The 17,127-nt window shown below is 37.0% G+C and overlaps 1 protein-coding gene across 5 annotated transcripts in view; it reads left to right on the top strand.

The window, feature by feature from the left end:
• Positions 1–17,127, top strand: part of Adgrb3 (adhesion G protein-coupled receptor B3) — a 697,560-nt gene that overhangs the window by 405,515 nt on the left and 274,918 nt on the right. For all 5 annotated transcript variants that reach the window (XM_013072656.3, XM_004846114.4, XM_087204896.1 and 2 more), the window contains one exon: positions 12,558–12,601. In XM_013072656.3, the coding sequence (XP_012928110.1) occupies positions 12,558–12,601 (44 nt within the window). The remainder of the gene's footprint in view (positions 1–12,557; positions 12,602–17,127) is intronic.

Here is a 17,127-nt window from a genome sequence, read left to right as displayed (position 1 = left end):
CTCATAATATAGTTGAAAACTGCATCATACCCCTGGGTGGTGTATTAAACTCTTATAGACTGTTTTTGTGGTAAAAGACACAACCTTGAAAGGGTTCACTCTTTGCTAATAAGGTTTTAGTAACCTCTCTTTAACTGTGGAAAAACAGATATCAACCAATATCTTCTTCCTCTAGCTTGCGTTTCTGTGTTCAAGAGTCATGGGAAGGGTTTATTAGGCAGAAATTTTAGTATACATGCAAGAGAACAGGCTTTCAAGAGAGGCACACTACAATTTGGAGCTGAGAATATTGGTGGTATTGGCAATGAAATCTGTAAAATTTGTCTTGATTTGGTGGATGAGGAAATGATGGTTTATTCACAGAGGAAATTGATGGTCAACTGATTTGTAGATGAAAGGGAATTGCCCGGGTTTATTATGTTTTGGGAGAAGAGGAAAAAAAATTAAAGAAGGCAGATGTCCTGAAGCTGCAGTTTTCAATTTTATTTTATTTTATTTTTTAAAAATTATTTTATTGGTACATTTTAGGTACACAAAACAGTTACATTTCTCATTGGGAATTGTACCTTTACATGATGCATCTTGGTTCTTATTTTTGCCCCATTCCTAGCCCTCCCTTTACCCCCTACACCCTTCCCTATTTACAAAGACTTTATTTCCATTTTTTCCATTTCTCAGCATTTTTCCTTTCCCATCTTTCCATTCCCCTGCCCCTCCCACTACCCCTACCCCTTTGGAACGTTTCTTCCTATTTTACATTATCGATTATTCATTCTAATCATTGGTACATTTTAGGTATACAATATAATGACATTCTTCATTGGAAATTTGCACCTTTACATAATCTCTCTTGGTTCCTATCTTTCACCCTTGCCCAGCCCTCCCTTCAACCCCTCCATTCCTCCCTATTTACAAAAATTTTCTTCCTATTTTTCCATTTTCTCATATTAATACCATTCCCTTCTTTCCTTTCCCCTACCCCTCCCACTTCCTTCCCCTTTGCCCCTTTTCCTCCTACGTCACATTACCTACCATACACTTTACTCCCCATTTACACTTTCAGTTTCTCACACCAGAGAAACTATTTGGTGTTTATACATGTGTGTCCTATTTACTTCACTGAAGAGTATTGCCTCAATGTGCATTCATTTAGCTATAAATGCCTCCAATTTCTCATTTTTTATGGCTGAGAGGTACTCCATTTTATTAAAAAAACACATTTTCTTTATCCAGTCTCCAGTTGATGGGCATTTGGGCTGTTTCCAAGTTTTAGCTATCACAAACTGTGCTGCTATGAACATAGGTACACATATATCACTGTGGTATAATTCTTTTAATTCTTTGGGGAAGATCCCTAGAGTGGAATAGCAGGGTCAAACGAGACTTCCAGTCCTAGTTCTTTGAGGTATCTCCATACTGATTTCCACAGTGCTTGCACCAGTCTACACGGCCACCAGCAGTGGAGAAGGGTACCTCTTTCCCCACAGCCCTGCCAGAATTTGTTATTGGTTGGTTTCATGATAGCAGCCATTCTTTCTGGAGTGAGGTGGAATCTCAGCGTTGTTTTCATTTGCATCTCTCGAATGACCAGTGATGTTGAACATTTTTTCATGTATTTATTTGCTGCATCTACTTCCTTGCCTGAGAAATGTCTGTTCATTTCAGATGCCCATTTTCGGATTGGGTCTTTAAATTTGGGAGGTCTGATCTTTTTAAGTTCTTTATAGATTCAAGATAGTAGACCTTTATCTGAGGAAGAGCAGGTGAAGATTTTTTCCCATATTGTGGGTTGTCTTTTCACAGTGCTGGTGGTTCCTCTTGCCGTGCAAAAGCTTTTTAATAAAAAGAGATCCCACTTAATTATTTGTGCTAGTTCATGGGCAGCTGAGGTTTTGTTCATAAAATCTTTTCCTACACCAATGTCTTCAAGAGTTCTACCTAACCTCTGTTCCAAATAGTTTGGCATTTCTATTTTAATATTTAGATCTTTAATCCATTTCGATTTTAGTTTAGATGGCAAGAGATATAGATCTAGTTTTAATCTTTGGCAAGTTGAAACCCAAATTTTCCAGCACCATTTATTAAAGAGGCTATCTTTCCTCCAGTGAGGGACTTTGGCTCCTTTATCGAAGATGAGACGGCTGAGTGTGTCTGGAGATGTTTCAGCATCTTCTAATCGTTCCACTGGTGCTCAGGTCTGTTTCTTTGCCAGTGCCATGCTGTTTTTAATCACAGTAGCTTTGTAATATAGTTTCAAATTGGGGGTTGTGATACCCCCTGCCATGTCTCTGTTACCTAGAATTGCTTTTGCTATTCTGGGTCTCTTCTTGTTCCAAATGAATTTTTGGATTGTTTTCTCAGAATCTGTGAAGTATGCTTCAGGGATCTCAATTGGAATTGCATTGAATCTATATAGCAGTTTTGGAAGTATGGCCATTTTTACTATATTGATCCTTCCTAGCCAGGAGCAAGGGATATCTTTCCATTTTCTGATATTTTCTTCAATCTCTCTTTTCAGAGTGCTATAGTTTTCAGAGAAAAGGTCTTTGATTTCTTTCATTAGGTTGATTCCTAGGTATTTCAGTTTTTTGGATGCTATTGTGAAAGGAATTATTTGCCCTATTTCTCTCTCAGTGTGTCTGTCATTGGTGTAGAGGAAAGCTATTGATTTTTGTGTGTTGACCTTGAAACCAGCTACTTGACTGAATTTGGTTAAGTCTAGAAGACTTTTGGTGGAGTTCTTGGGGTCTTCTATATAGAGTATCATGTCACCTGCAAATAATGACAATTTGACTTCTTCATTACCTATCTTTATTCCTTTTATTTCTTTCTCTTGTCTAATTGCAGTGGCTAATGTTTCCAAAACTATATTGAACAAAGGTGGTGATAGTGGACATCCTTGTCTTGTTCTTGATTTTAGTGGGAAGGATTTCAGTTTTTGACCATTTAGTATGATATTGGCTGTTAGTTTTTCATAGATGGCTTCTTTCAGTTTGAGGTAGAGATCATCTATTACAATTTTCTGTAGGGTTTTTATCATAAATGCATGTTGGATTTTGTCAAATGCTTTTTCTACATCTATGGAGATAATCATACGGTTTTTGTCCTTGGCTCTATTGATATAGTGTATTATATTGATTGATTTGCATGTATTGAACCATCCCTGCATCCCTGGGATGAATCCCACTTGATCAGGGTGTATGATCTTCTTGATGATCTTCTGCATTCTGTTTGCCAGTATCTTATTAAGGATTTTTGCATCTATGTTCATTACTGAGATTGGCCTATAGTTCTCCTTCTCAGTTGAGTCTTTCTCTGCTTTGGGGATCAAGGTGATGCTTGCTTCCAGGAATGAACTTGGGAGTATTGCTTCCCTTTCAATTTCATTGAAGAGTTTAAACAGTAGTGGCAGTAGTTCCTCTCTAAATGTCTTGTAGAATTCAGCAGTGAAGCCATCAGAGCCCAGGCTTTTCTTAGTTGATAAGTTTTTAATTACATTTTCAATTTCCTTGGTTGATATTGGGTTGTTCAGAATTTTTAGGTCCTCTTCATTCAACTTTGGTAATTCATATGTATCTAGGAATCTGTCCATTTCTTCTGTGTTGTCCATCTTATTGGCGTATAGGTTCTGGAAGTAGGTATTGATGATCCTCTAGATTTCTGCTGGGTCTGTTGTAATTTCACCCTTTCCATTCCTAATTGCATGGATTTGGGGCTTTTCTTTCCTTTTTCTGATAAGATTGGCTAACGGTTTGTCAATTTTGTTGATTCTTTTGAAGAACCAACTCTTGGCTTCATTGATTTTTTGTATCATTCTCTTAGTCTCCATTGCATTGATTTCTCCTCTGATCTTTATAATTTCCTCCCTTGTATGAGCTCTGGGGCTGTCCTGCTCTTCTTTTTCTAGAAGCTTGAGGTTCAGCATCAGGTTGTTTAATTGGGCTCATTCTGTTTTCCTAATATGCGTATTCACTGCTATGAATTTCCCCGTAAGACTGTTTTCATTGTGTCCCATAAATTCCGATACATTGTATTGTCATTGTCATTTAATTGAAGGAACTGTCTGATTTCTTCTTTTATTTCCTGTGACTATTGGTTATTCAGAAGTGTGTTGTTCAATTTCCATGTGTTTTTGAAATTTTTCAAGTTTCTTTTGCTATGGATCTCCAATTTCATCACACTATGGTCTGATAATATACAGGGGATAACTTCAGTTCCTTTGCACTTCCTTAAACATGTTCTGTGTGTGAGTATGTGGTCTATTTTGGAGAATGACCCATGTGCAGCTGAGAAGAATGTGTATTGTGATTTTGTGGGGTGGAAGACTCTGTAAACATCTGTTAAGTTCATTTGTTCAAGAGTTCAGTTGAGTTCTAGTATTTCATTACTTATTTTTTGTCTAGTTGATTTATCTACTTATGATAGTGTGGTGTTGAGGTCCCCCACTACAATTGTATTAGTGCATATATGACTTTTCATGTCCATTAGTATTTGTTTTATATAGTTGGGCGCACTAGTGTTTGGTGCATAGATATTTATGATTGTCATCTCTTCCTCTTGGATTCTTCCCTTTACAAGGATGTAGTGTCCTTCTTCATCTCTCTTAGTCAGTGTTGGTTTGAAATCTACTTGATCTACAAAGAGGATAGCTACTCCTGCTTTTTTTGGGTTCCTGTCGCAAGGAGTATTGTTTTCCTCCCTTTAACTTTCAGTCTATGAGTTTCCTTTTGAATTAAGTGTGTTTCTTGTATGCAGCATATTGTTGGATTTTGCTTCTTGACCCATTCTGCCACTCTATTTCTTTTGATTGGTGAATTGAGACCATTAATGTTGATGGTTATAACTGAAATGTATTGACTTATCATTGTCATGACTTTTTCTTTTTGTTGGGTTCTCCCCATTTACATTTAATTTCTTGTCATGCCAGATAGGTTCATTTGCTTTGCTTCCTGAGGCTGTGATCCTCAATGTCTGTTCCTGGGATTTTGTGTAAAATCCTTTGGAGTGCTGGTTTGGTATTCACGAAGTTCCTAAGGTGCTCTTTGTCATGAAAGTATCTTATTTCTCCATCAATTTTGAAAGTAGTTTTGCAGGGTACATCAATCTGGCGTGGGGGCTGTTTTCTTTTAGGGCTTGGAATATGTCACTCCAAGCTCTTCTCGCCTTGAAGGTTTGTGTTGAGAAGTCTGCTGTGATTCTGATGAGCTTTCCTTTGTATGGGATTTGTTTCTTTTCTCTAACTGGTTGTAGAACTTTGTTCTTCTGTTGAGTTTCTGGAATCTTAACAATTATATGCCTATGTGTAGATTTTTTTTGATCAAGGCTATTTGGAGTCCTATATGCCTCACTTATCTGTATGTCAAGCTCTTTTCCCCTGCTTGGGAAGTTTTCTGCCATTACTCCTGTGAAGAGTTTTTTTTTTTTTTATGTCATCTGCACTCTCTCCTGTTTCTTCATTGACTCTGATAAGTCTTATGTTATTCTTCTTGGCATCATCTAGCAGCTGCTGGATTGATTTCTCATGTTCCCTTATAATTTTGAAGCAATTTTTCTTTTCCTGGTCACTAATTGCAATCTTATCTTCTATATCTGAAATTCTATCCTCACATTGGCTCATTCTGCTGTGTAGACTTTCAGTGGAGTTTTTCACGTCTTGGAAATCTATTTGCATCTGTTTTATGGATTCCATTTGTTTCCTATGGTGGGATTCCATCATGTTCCTAAGCTCCTCTCTAGATTTCTTAATCATGTCTTGCACCAGGAGCACAATTTCTCCTGTTATGTGAGAAATTATTTCTGATTTCATTTTTTCCAGACCCGCTTTTGTTGCCAGTTCAGTGGGTCCAGGTGGTTGAGTATCAGAGTGTTCCATCTCATTTCCCTTTGGGGTTGCTGTAGGTGATCTGGAAGTCTGGTTTTGAGACTTATTTACATGTTTTCTCATTTCAACTGGGGGGCAGTGGTGTGCTGTTGGCGCCTGTGCAGCTCACCTCCTATGATCTGGGAGAGGTGGGTCAGGGGACGGAAGTGGCAGTAGGGATGGTGGCCCAAAAGCCCCTTCTTCTGGGCTGGGAGTAGCGGGATGGTTGGTGGTCCAGAAGCCCCTTCTTCTGGACCAGGAGCAGTGGGACGGCTGCTTAGAAGCCCCTACCTCTGGGCCTGGAGTGGTGGGACAGACAGCAGTCAATAAGCCCCTTCCCCTGGGCTGGGAGGGGCAGGAGGGATGGTGGCTGTGCAGCCCCTTCCTCTGGACCAGGAGCAGTGGGATGGTGGCTCAGAAGCCCCTACCTCTGGGCAGGAATTCTTTAAATGCTGAGAACTTGATTAGTTCCAGTATAGTGGTCTGGTGGTCTGGAGTCCTCTGTGTCTTTGTAGTGTGGAACCAGGTGGCTGTACAGAGAAGAGGCCAAAGGAGCTGCGGGGGGGGGGGGGGGGATCCAATGGATTGCTGCCGGGGCATGGGCTGACTTGGTGTTTTCAGAGCGACTCTCAATTTTAAAATTATTACGACATTCCTTTTCGCTTTTTTACATATCTTTACTTCTTTTATCTTTCATCACCACACCCCAGATTTTTTTTTTCTTATGCCTTGAGAGATGCAGAAGGGCCAAAGATTTGCTTTCTTATCACTGCTTTGGGCTGAGGAGAGGCTTTGGTCCTGCCTGACTAGGGATTAAGTCTCACTCTGAATAAAGGAGACAAAGGAAGATGAATTTTGTTGTTTGATAAACCATCCTCCTTTTATAGTCTAGAAGAGAGTACAAGAATGTTAGCAAATTATTGATGCTTAAACTTCATTTTATAGCCAGAAAAAAGTTAAAATATCCATGAATAATGGCTCCAAAGAAATGGTAGAAGTCAGCAATGTTTGGCATAAGTCTTCAATATTAACTTCTGTTTGTTTTGAGCTGTTTATCCAAATACAATAGGTTGAGCTAAAAAGCATACAGACTCCTCCCTGTTTTGTCAATAAAAAGTCTAATGTCCTCTTATTTTAAATATAATAGTGATGAGTGAATATACTAAATAAAGATATCATTTAGTTTTACTATTGGGCCATAAGAATTTTGCCATAGGGCTCTACTTAGAAGATCTTTTGTAATGATTGGCTTCAGATAATATAAACATATAATGTCTTGGGCCAGGGATGTAGCTCAGTGGTGCAGCACCTTCCTGGCAAGCGAGAGGCCCTGAGTTTGATTCCCAGTAACAACAACAACAAAAAAATATATAATGTTTAAAGTAGATAAAACTTGTACCACAAAAGGAATTATGATTAGTATCTAGAATATTTATATTGCCTTTTTTATTTTATAGGCCCCCCCATACAAAAAGCTAAATCTTCACCTGAGAGTTACTTGATAGTACACTCCAATAACATGATGAGAATATATTAAAGGAAGCTAAAGGACACATTTTGGAAGGACTAGTGGAACTGGCACTGAAAACTTACTGTTACTATAAGTTATCGGTGCAGTTGGAGACTTCTGTCAGGGCCAGGTGTAGTGTTTAGAGCCCGTGTTTATACCTAGCCCAGCATTGCATTTAATATTGCTATTACTCTCTATATATCTAATTTTTTGCTCATATTTTCCTTCTGGGTGTTTAAAACCAAGTCAAAGTAAGACCTGGCTTAATCAAAATTTTTGTCTCTCCTACTCCCTGTCTCACTCTCTCCCTATTTCTCTCTCCAGATGGATGGATGGATGGATGGATGGATGGTTAGATAGATAGATAGATAGATAGATAGATAGATAGATAGATAGGTCAAGATCAACTTAGCCTCCTCAGGGATTACTTTGGGGCTATGTGAGTAGCCTCTTAGCTCCTTTGAGGTTTTTAAAGTGTCTTTCTCAAGTAGCATTAAAATTATAAGCTGCATGTAAATTAGTCTTTTGGAAGTCATGTCAGTTGAAGGGATTCTTGAGAAATCCGCAAAATCTCTGTGCTGTTGTGTACAATAACAACAATTATACTTTAGTGGGGAAATTAAGGAAAGAGAAGCTCAGCAAAATCCCTCTCTCTCTCTCTCTCTCTCTTTCTTTCAATCTGTACGCATCCTCTGGGGATTGAACCCAGGTCCTTACACATGCTAAGCATGCTCTCTCCCAGACCTTTTTATGTACATTGTTGTCTAAAGTTTAGAAAATTAAACAGAGGAAGGATAATTCAGTGAAGAGTTTTTCTCTCGCCCGTCCTTAATGGAGAAGCTAAAGTCCACTTCACTGGATGACATGACAGAGAGAATGACCTTGGCCATCTGATAGGAATGTTGGAAATACTAAAATAGCTAAGATAAAGTCACTGCCCTTCTTGTGTCCTTAGCTACTTCGCCTATCCGCTTGTTTTGCCTCCACAAGCAAGAGATTATTTTTGTTTCAAGAGAGCTATGAAAATGTAAGAAAGTTGAGAAGTTTCTAGATTAGCAATTTAGCATATGAATATTAAGCAAGTTTGAATAAGAAGTGTTGACAAATAACCATTTTATTTTCAAATTGATTTTTAATTGACAAATAATAAGTGCACATTTTTATGTGGTATAAAGTGATGTGTTGATATATATTTACAACAAGGAAGGATTAAATCAGGCTAATTAGCAGATCTGTAACCTCACAAAGTTACAGGTAGACAGGAGGAAGAAGTTTTAATGATCTATTGTACAGAGTAATGATTATAATAAATATTTTCTTATAAATTTAAAAATTGCTAGATAAATAGAGTTTAAACATTTTCACTATCTGAGCTCGGTAGATGTCAATAAAAATTATGAAGTTTAGAAGGAGGAATTATTAAAGTGTTTATTTCTAGATTCTCCCAAATCTCAGCATTTCTAGTACCAGAGACTCTACATTTTTTATAAATGTGCCAGTTGATTTGAGAGTATGTTCAGAGAAAATGTTTGAAGATGATGAAGATAGCAAGCCTGTTGACTAGGAGAGAAGTAAAAGAAAATGTCAAATATCCCTGAAAGCAGTGTGGAGAACATCTGTGGTAATTAGGGTATTTAGGTTGTGGTGCATGCTTAAAATGCTGAAAAGTGGCTGATGAAATCTGTTTAACTTAAATTGAACTCTGTTATTTTGAGTGGAGCCAGGAGGGGCAGATTGTTTGTTTGGTTGTTTGTTTTGCCAAAAACTTGTTTGTCAGGATGAACATATCTTTTCCGAAAGTTTTCAAATGCATGCAGTTCTAATGGTTGTGAGTGTTGAGTATATTGACAGCTCAGTACATGCATCTTCTTCAGCCATCTGTCTCATTTACCTGACAACTTCTGTTCAGTTTGTTTCTGCTCTTGTAGGGAGCTCCCAGCCTGATCCTTTTCCTCTTGCTCCCACCATTGCATCTCACACTGCCTGCTTTCCTGCTCTGTCTCCTGGTAATAATTTCCTGCTTAGTCCTCATACGAGGAATGTTGCACAGTCCCTTTGAGAAAGTGTCTGAAAATCATAACAAATATTTTCCAAATAGTCTATTAGAGGAATAACCAGGTTTTTAGAATTCATTAATTATTGGTTTTTGCTTGATGATTCTCATCTTACATTCTTATGCCCTAAGTAACTGGGCTCTCCAGGAACTAAGATTTCTCTAATTATTTTTTTCTATTTTTCTAAGGTTTGAATATTTAGATTAATGACCTCAGCCCGCATTCCTGTGCATTAGTGACTATACTAAATGTTCATGGAGGAGCATCTGCTTGTGGATCCCAAAATAAAGAAACCCAAGATTTGATGGTGTACTTGGAATGTGTCATGATTTTCAGAAGTCTGGTGTTAAGGACAGGAAGAGAGAGAAGGATGCAGTTAAGAGTGTACAAGATAAAATTAAATGTTGACAAAGACATGAGTAAGCAGGAAAAAGTTTTTCCCACCTTCATACTTTCATCTGAAAGTTCTTTCAGGGAGTAAACAAGAAAAAGTATCCAAAAATTAAGTCTATATTGTATTTTCTAATCATTTTCTTTTGTTGTAACATTTTATGAAGAATAATTATAAAGTACTAAGGAAATAATACTTATATGGAATATGGACTTACATAGAGATTTAACTTTAAATCATAGATTAATAAACTCAGTGGGTTAGATTTGAGGATACATTATCTGTTTCCTCATCTACTGTTGGTTTCTATATCCACTAAATCTGGATTCCTGTTCCCCTTCTTGTATAGATAGCTCAAGGGTATTGTTGTGTATACAGCACTCTGGAGCCCTTTGAGTAAAACCCTAGATAAATACAGCTAACTGTTTTACAACATCTTAGCTGTGCTGAGTATGTATTCAAAAGTCACAAGGTAATGAAACATCCAGAGAAAACTAAGTAAGATCCTATAAGGCAGAAGAAGAAACCAGTTGGCAACACCATTTCTTCTGTTGTCCCATGAACGTCCACATCTGTGTCTTCTAAGTACCGGCCAGGGACCCACTTCTCCATGAAATTTGCTCTAATACTCACAGACTCCTGACATTTCTATTTCTCTTTGTTGGTATATGAAAAACCCATATGTCCCTTATCGCCTTATATAGGACTGTGATGCCATTCGGGGAAGGGGGTGTCTTTGTGTCTTAGTGGTCGGGCTTAGAGGAAGGAGCCTTTGATAACAAGAAGGATACATTGGGTGGAGTCTCTGAGAGAGCTGGAGAACACTTAGTCAAATGAATAATAAATACAGTTGGAGTAGGTTTCATAAACTTTAGGTGAGTGAGCTTTTTTTTATATTTAACAAACTTCTATAATGTACCTGGAAATGTCACTTACAAGGGTACGCCTCACCAAGTCCCTGCCTAAACCTTTGAAGAGGTCTCCTTGCAAGATATGGTTCAGTGATTGCTTGTGGGCAGGACTGAGGCCTCAGGGCTGCTACCGAGGAAGCAAGCCACCTGTAGTAGGGAGGCAGTGGCTTGTTTGGGGACTGAATTCTTTAAATGCTGTTGACTTGTTCATGAATTTTATCAATCATTTGGTTGGGTGAGCACATAGATAATCTTGTTTGTTTCTTAATCCTAAAATGAGACAAAGCTTGGAAGCAATAGTGAATATGCAGGATGCCAAAATCAGACTTTAAAAACTCCTAGAGGACTGTTATGTAGGAATAATACCTGGGGAGCTCAGGAAAATAATATCAAATACCTGACATGATTTTAATTCGGTTGTTAGGAATGAGGCCTTGGAATTGGAGGCAAAAGTACTACTTTGCTAGGATGGACTGGTCACAAGGGGGCGATTTCCCTACATAGACTTTATTTTTTATTAATTTATTTTTTAGTCCATCCCCCAACCCCCCTCCCCTCTCTATGTACAAAAGCTTTGTTTTCATTTTTTCCTTCTATTTTCACTTTTTTCTTGTCCCTTCCTTCCTTCCTGCCTCCCTCCTCCCTTGTTCCCATTCCCATTTGAACACTTTCTTCTAATTTCCCAACATCGATTTTACATTTCAATCCTTATTTCCTCTTTCAGTTTCTCACACCAGAGAAACAATGTGGTATTTAAACATGTGTATCTGGTTTATTTCACTTAGGAGTATAGTATCAAGGTCCATCCATATGGCTATAAATGTCTGAAGCTCATCCTTCTTTATGGCAGAGTATTAAAAAACTACATCTTCTTCATCCACTCATCAGTTGATGGGCATTTGGGCTGTTTTCAAGATCCCTAAATGGACTTTAAAGTGTATGCTCCAGGAAGTGAGTGACAGGGAGGATAAGGGATCTTGAAACCTACAGAAAACATTTAAGAGACGAGAGAAGACTTTTTGGAAGTAGATATCTAAAAATTTTGCTTAAAGAAAAAATTAGATTAGTTTCACAGGCCAAAATAAGGCCCAAAATATGTAAACAGGCAGAAAGGAAAAAAATGTGTTCCAATGATTAGAACTCTTCAAAACAGGAAGTAGTTAAGAAAACTCATTATGTCATCCTGAAAATCATGATGGATGCTCAACACATAATTATGAAACTGAATGAAAGTCTAGCAGTTTTTTCTAAAAGTTTCATTAAGTGTGATTCTATCCAGCCACAAGCTGTTGACCAGGATGATACAAGTCAGCCAGCCCTCTGGCTGTGGATAGTTAATACCACCAGCCCTTCATCTAGGAACAACCAGTTGGAGGCTGAAGGGAAAGTAGAGGTGGTGACCACACGGGCACAGTGCAGGGTATCTCACTGTGACATAGACACTATGAATAACTTGGCCTCCCTAAATTAATCTGACAATTAATATTTTAGAGAAACAAATATGAAGTTGAAATCTCAGTGTACAGATAAATGAACTTTAAAAACATAGACTTGCAGTACATGAGACTTTCACTTTCAGTTTTCAACAGAATTTAACATGGGTTATCAGAGATGGAACAAATATATTACTTTCGTACAGTTTCACAAAATGAGTTACCAAAATGGTGAGAAAAGAAATGCAAGCTTCTTATAAAAAAAAAAAAATCAACAAAGGATATTTAGTGTCTTCCCTGAGATTAGAAACTCACCATTATCTTTGCATTTTGCAAAAGCCTTTAATATTTCATGTGTACACTCAAGATTGATTTATTCTCTCTCTGCTTATTTTTAGGGTACTTTCAATCCCTATTGTGTGTTGTGGGATGACTCAAAAACGTAAGTAATGGATACTTTCTTACATTTCTTTGGACTGAATATTCAAAGATTGTTACATTATTCCATTCACCTGCGCGTTAGCAGGAAGATGCTCAGCGCGACATGAGCCGCAGGCAGAAAGCAGCCGTCCCCCTTTGCGTCTGCAGGATCCCATGATGAATGTGTTTGCCTGTCACGAGACCATCAAGATACTGCCCAAGATAGGATCGCATTACCTCCTGTGTGAGGCACAGTACGATGTGAATTTCATGAGGATTTTTTAAAAGCTTGCTCTTTTAGAATTATAGAAGCACAAGGCTGTTTCAGTGTCTTTGGCTAGGAATTCCTCTTAGCACTGCAGAAAAAAACAGCAATCTCCGTCATCATTTATCCAACACATTACTTGCATGACCTTCAATCTATTATCAGAATAATGCAATATGTATATGTTCTTTCCAAATTGTATTGTTATGAAAACTTTGTTATTTAATTTTTTACTCATGTTTTACATACGCATGCACACAAGAAAATAATTGCTGGAATTAAGGATAAGGATTCTGGGCTTTTTAAATAGCTGTTGGTGCAAGCAATTGCAATATATCTGATCAAACCCATCGTTAACACGTTAGTAATTCGATGAGATTTTTATGTCTCAAAAGCGGAAAAATCCATGGTTAAGTTTTAAACTCTAATACTTTCAGTATGTTACAAACATTTGTTTGTTTGTTTGTTTTGGTGTGGAGGGAAGATAAAACTCAGTCGATCACAAACACTAATACTACCATGTGCATGTTGTTCGACAGAACACCATTTGTTGGGTTCCTTTTATTCTAAGAGTTTTCCTGATGTTCTTCATCTCACATATGATCTATATCTGGGATTTTATGATGTTACCTTTGACCAAAGAGTCAAGCAGAGGGATATTTTCAGTATTTCTAGAAAAAGTGAAAATCCCCTAACAATTTTCTCAGTCTTACAGTATTGATATAATTTAAATGACAATTATCTTTAATTGGTAAGCAATCAATAATATTGAACATACTTATTTGGTGTAAATTCTGATATTTTAGGGATCCTTGAAACCTAATCACTTAAGGAGATTCCCTTGTCCTGTTGGTAATACGAGCTGATTATTTTTACCGATGTCATTATTTATTATTTTTTAAATTTCATAGAGAAATTTAGGTGGTAAAGTGTTCTCAGTCTTACTCTGTTTCCCAACAACTCACTGGGCAAACTCTGGTGGCGTGTTCTGAGGTGTTGCTTACTCTATGTACAACCAAGGGAAGAATGCAATGCTATAAAACTCTAATCAAATATTTTCTACTAAAGAAAAATATTCTTCCTTACACTCGTGATGGCTGTTTGATTATCTCTTTGAATAAGAGCCATCTTTGGTATAACTTTGTTATCTTTTGATGGGTAAAGTATGCTTCTCTGTTGATTTAAGCAGAGGAAAAGTAATTCTAAAAGTCTTTTAGGACTATTAAAGGAACACTGCAAGAGGGAACATTTTTCTGTTTGGGCCTTCTCTTAACTTCTTTTACACACAGAATAAGGTGTTAAATTTAATTTACAACCTCTTGGTCTTTGAGGTTGCTGTTAACCTTCAGAATCCATCACACTCTACTTTCCTTAACATCTGCTGATAGCATGACTTATCCATCACAAAGAACATATATTGCTTTACAAAACTCAATTTCTAAATTGGCCTTGAAGAAAAAATTACCCTCAGAGAAGGAATGTGTTTACTTGTGTTTCAAAGCAGATAATCTCAAGAGATCAATGTAGTTCATGCTTCCTTGTTGTATCTGAAAAATGATCAAAAGGCTCCCCATGATAGATTTTCTGTCCCATTGCACTTTTTATCGGATTGTTTCATCATTAAAGTTGTTTTTCTGCCTGAATTTTTAAACAATAAAGAGTAAGACAATTTTATTTTTTTCCACATCTGTTCTTCTATTGTGATAATGTTTCATGTTAATATGCACAATACTTTTAAATTTTAGTATAGATCCTTCAAGTATAATCAACAGTGAAGATATATTGCTGCTTCTTTTAATACAGAAAAGAAATGCTTAAATGATGCTTTCAAGATTGCAGTTATAAGGCTGAAATTAGAAGTTGTGTTCTGCTTTTGATTTATCAACTTTCCATTCATTTTAATTTTTGTTAAAAATTGATTTTTAATTTTGTCTATAAATTAATTACAGAAACAATACATGAATATATTTTACTTATGAAACTCTGAAATAGGCTATCTGTGTGAAAGGCCCCACTGTTCGTCACTACCTTGGTTTTCCACATCCACCCTTATCTACAAGGTCGTGGGCTGGGGATTTAGCTCAGTGGTTCTGCTGGCTGCCTCACAAGTGCAGGGTCCCAAGTTTGATCCCCGGTACAAAAAAAAAAAAATTCATTACAAGGTCGCACTTTTGTGCATTTTGTTTTCTGATGTCCATTTATGCATTGACATATTTATGCCGCTATAGATATCAACCCTATTTTTACCTAAATGTTATATTGTATGTCATATTTGACAAGATCAGTTTTAAATTCAAACTATGTCTTGGAAGTGTAATGCTTTACTGCCTATATCCCATGCCTGGCTGCCTCTGTACAACATAGCATCAGTGATGAGAGCTACTTTAGGAGTTTCTAATTTATTTTATACTGTAATCTGTGCTTCAGTATTCCTCCTTATATACCCCTTCTTGACTGCATCTCTGACCACCTAGCCCATACTGTTAACTGTCTTCTTTTCTTTAGATGATTCTCTTGTACGTTCTTCATGACACACCTCTCTACCTGTTTGCTTTTTGTCTGTCACTCTAGTCAGAAAATAGGCATCATAAAACATGCTTTAAACTTGTCATTCCTTGTTTCACTTTTGATGCCTCCTGTGTGTGCATATAGTATATCCAACAAATATTAGTGAATGTTGTGCAAAAATGAAGCTTTTCAGATATCTTTTTAAAGAATTATTCCTCTTCCTATTTTCTTTATCAATTAATAAATATTTCTAACAATTAATTGGCCTAATATGGGAATTTGAAGGGAAGATACTTAACCTTGTTAAGTACCAAGGCTCATTACAAATAAATAATTATACTTCTAAGAGTAATCTTTTACCCTGAGAATCCTAATCAAAGGCATTTTGTTTTACTCTTCTTAGGCACAGTTTTAGACATATTATGTTCTTGCTTTGACTCACTAATTAACAGGATGTCAAAAATGCTTCATCACATCTGACCCATAAAATAAGTCAATGATAGTTTTTTTCACTTCAAAAGTAGGCTTATTTTAGACACGAAATCTATTTTTTAAATATTTTCTGTAAAATGGTGTACAAATTTTTTGTTTGAAAGGTTGATAATTTACAAGTTCTTGGAGTAGTTCTCAAGTTTGGATTTTGAATATTTCATTATGTCTGAGGACTACATTCCCTAAAGAGTCAATGGTCCCTGCTTTAAATTATCCCATAATTTTTCTCTGTGGAACTTATAGGATCATTCATATGGTAATGTCAGGTCTATAAAGGATCGTATTTGCTTTTTAAAAAATGTTTCAGGGATTTTTTGGTCCCCCCCCCCACCCGCCGACAAAACTGGGTATTGAACCCAAGCCCTTGTTGGGTTCATCCCCAGCCCTTTTGTTGTTGTTCTTCTTGTTGTTAATTTTGAGACAGAGTCTTATTAATTTATGAAGTTGTCCAAACTAGATTTGAATTTAAGATTCTCCTGCTTTACATCCCAGAGCACTAAGATTCCAGGCATGAGTCACCACGCCCAGGGTTTTGACTATGAGTTTTCATTGTAACTTCTTAACCATTGATTAACTGTTGCTAAACAATTTTATCAGTCCATTTGTAATTTATTTGCCTATCTTGTAATTGAAAACAAAAGCTTTTAGGGTCTGAACTTTCCCATTTTTCAGTATTTCACATTGATTTATTAGAGTTGGGAATAGCAATAATCACATCTTGACTGAGATTGATGCTTATTTTTTTCCTCAAAGCAAAATAATTGAAGTGATTCCTTTCCTTTGATTCAGTTACTCTTATTTCTTCATATTTAGAACATCTTCCCTTCCTTTCATCATTCTTATTGCAAATCCTGATTTCATTTGCCTCACATCATAGCCTCTACCAAGGATAAAACCAGTGCCCTGGCCATTGCATCACTGTCACCATGGTCTCTGTGCCGTGTGGGTGGCTTGCCTGTTACTGTAGACATTCAATGCAATTACACAAAAGAGCATTGCTATTGGATCTTCAGCCTTTCCCTCCAGGGACTAGCCTAATGATGGAGTTCTTTCAGGAGATTCAAACTGGGCTAGAATGGGAGAAGCCTAATATGAACTGGAATTTATTTTCTTAAGATTATAAGAAAGGAGCAACAATAATAAAGAGGAGATCTTGTCAGGGGCTTACGCAGTTAAGAGAGAAAATAGACCAAAAATAGCTAACCTTTTAAAACAGTCATGTGATAGTCTTATTATTTGGGCAAAAGGATAGAAGAATCCTTCACAGAGCTGCAGTTCCTAAC

This window comes from Heterocephalus glaber, unplaced genomic scaffold, assembly GCF_053883595.1.
Source record: "Heterocephalus glaber isolate CG9 unplaced genomic scaffold, H.glaber_assembly_v1.0 deba00000594, whole genome shotgun sequence".
NCBI lineage: Eukaryota > Metazoa > Chordata > Mammalia > Rodentia > Bathyergidae > Heterocephalus > Heterocephalus glaber.
This window is presented reverse-complemented; position numbering and strand designations above follow the sequence as displayed.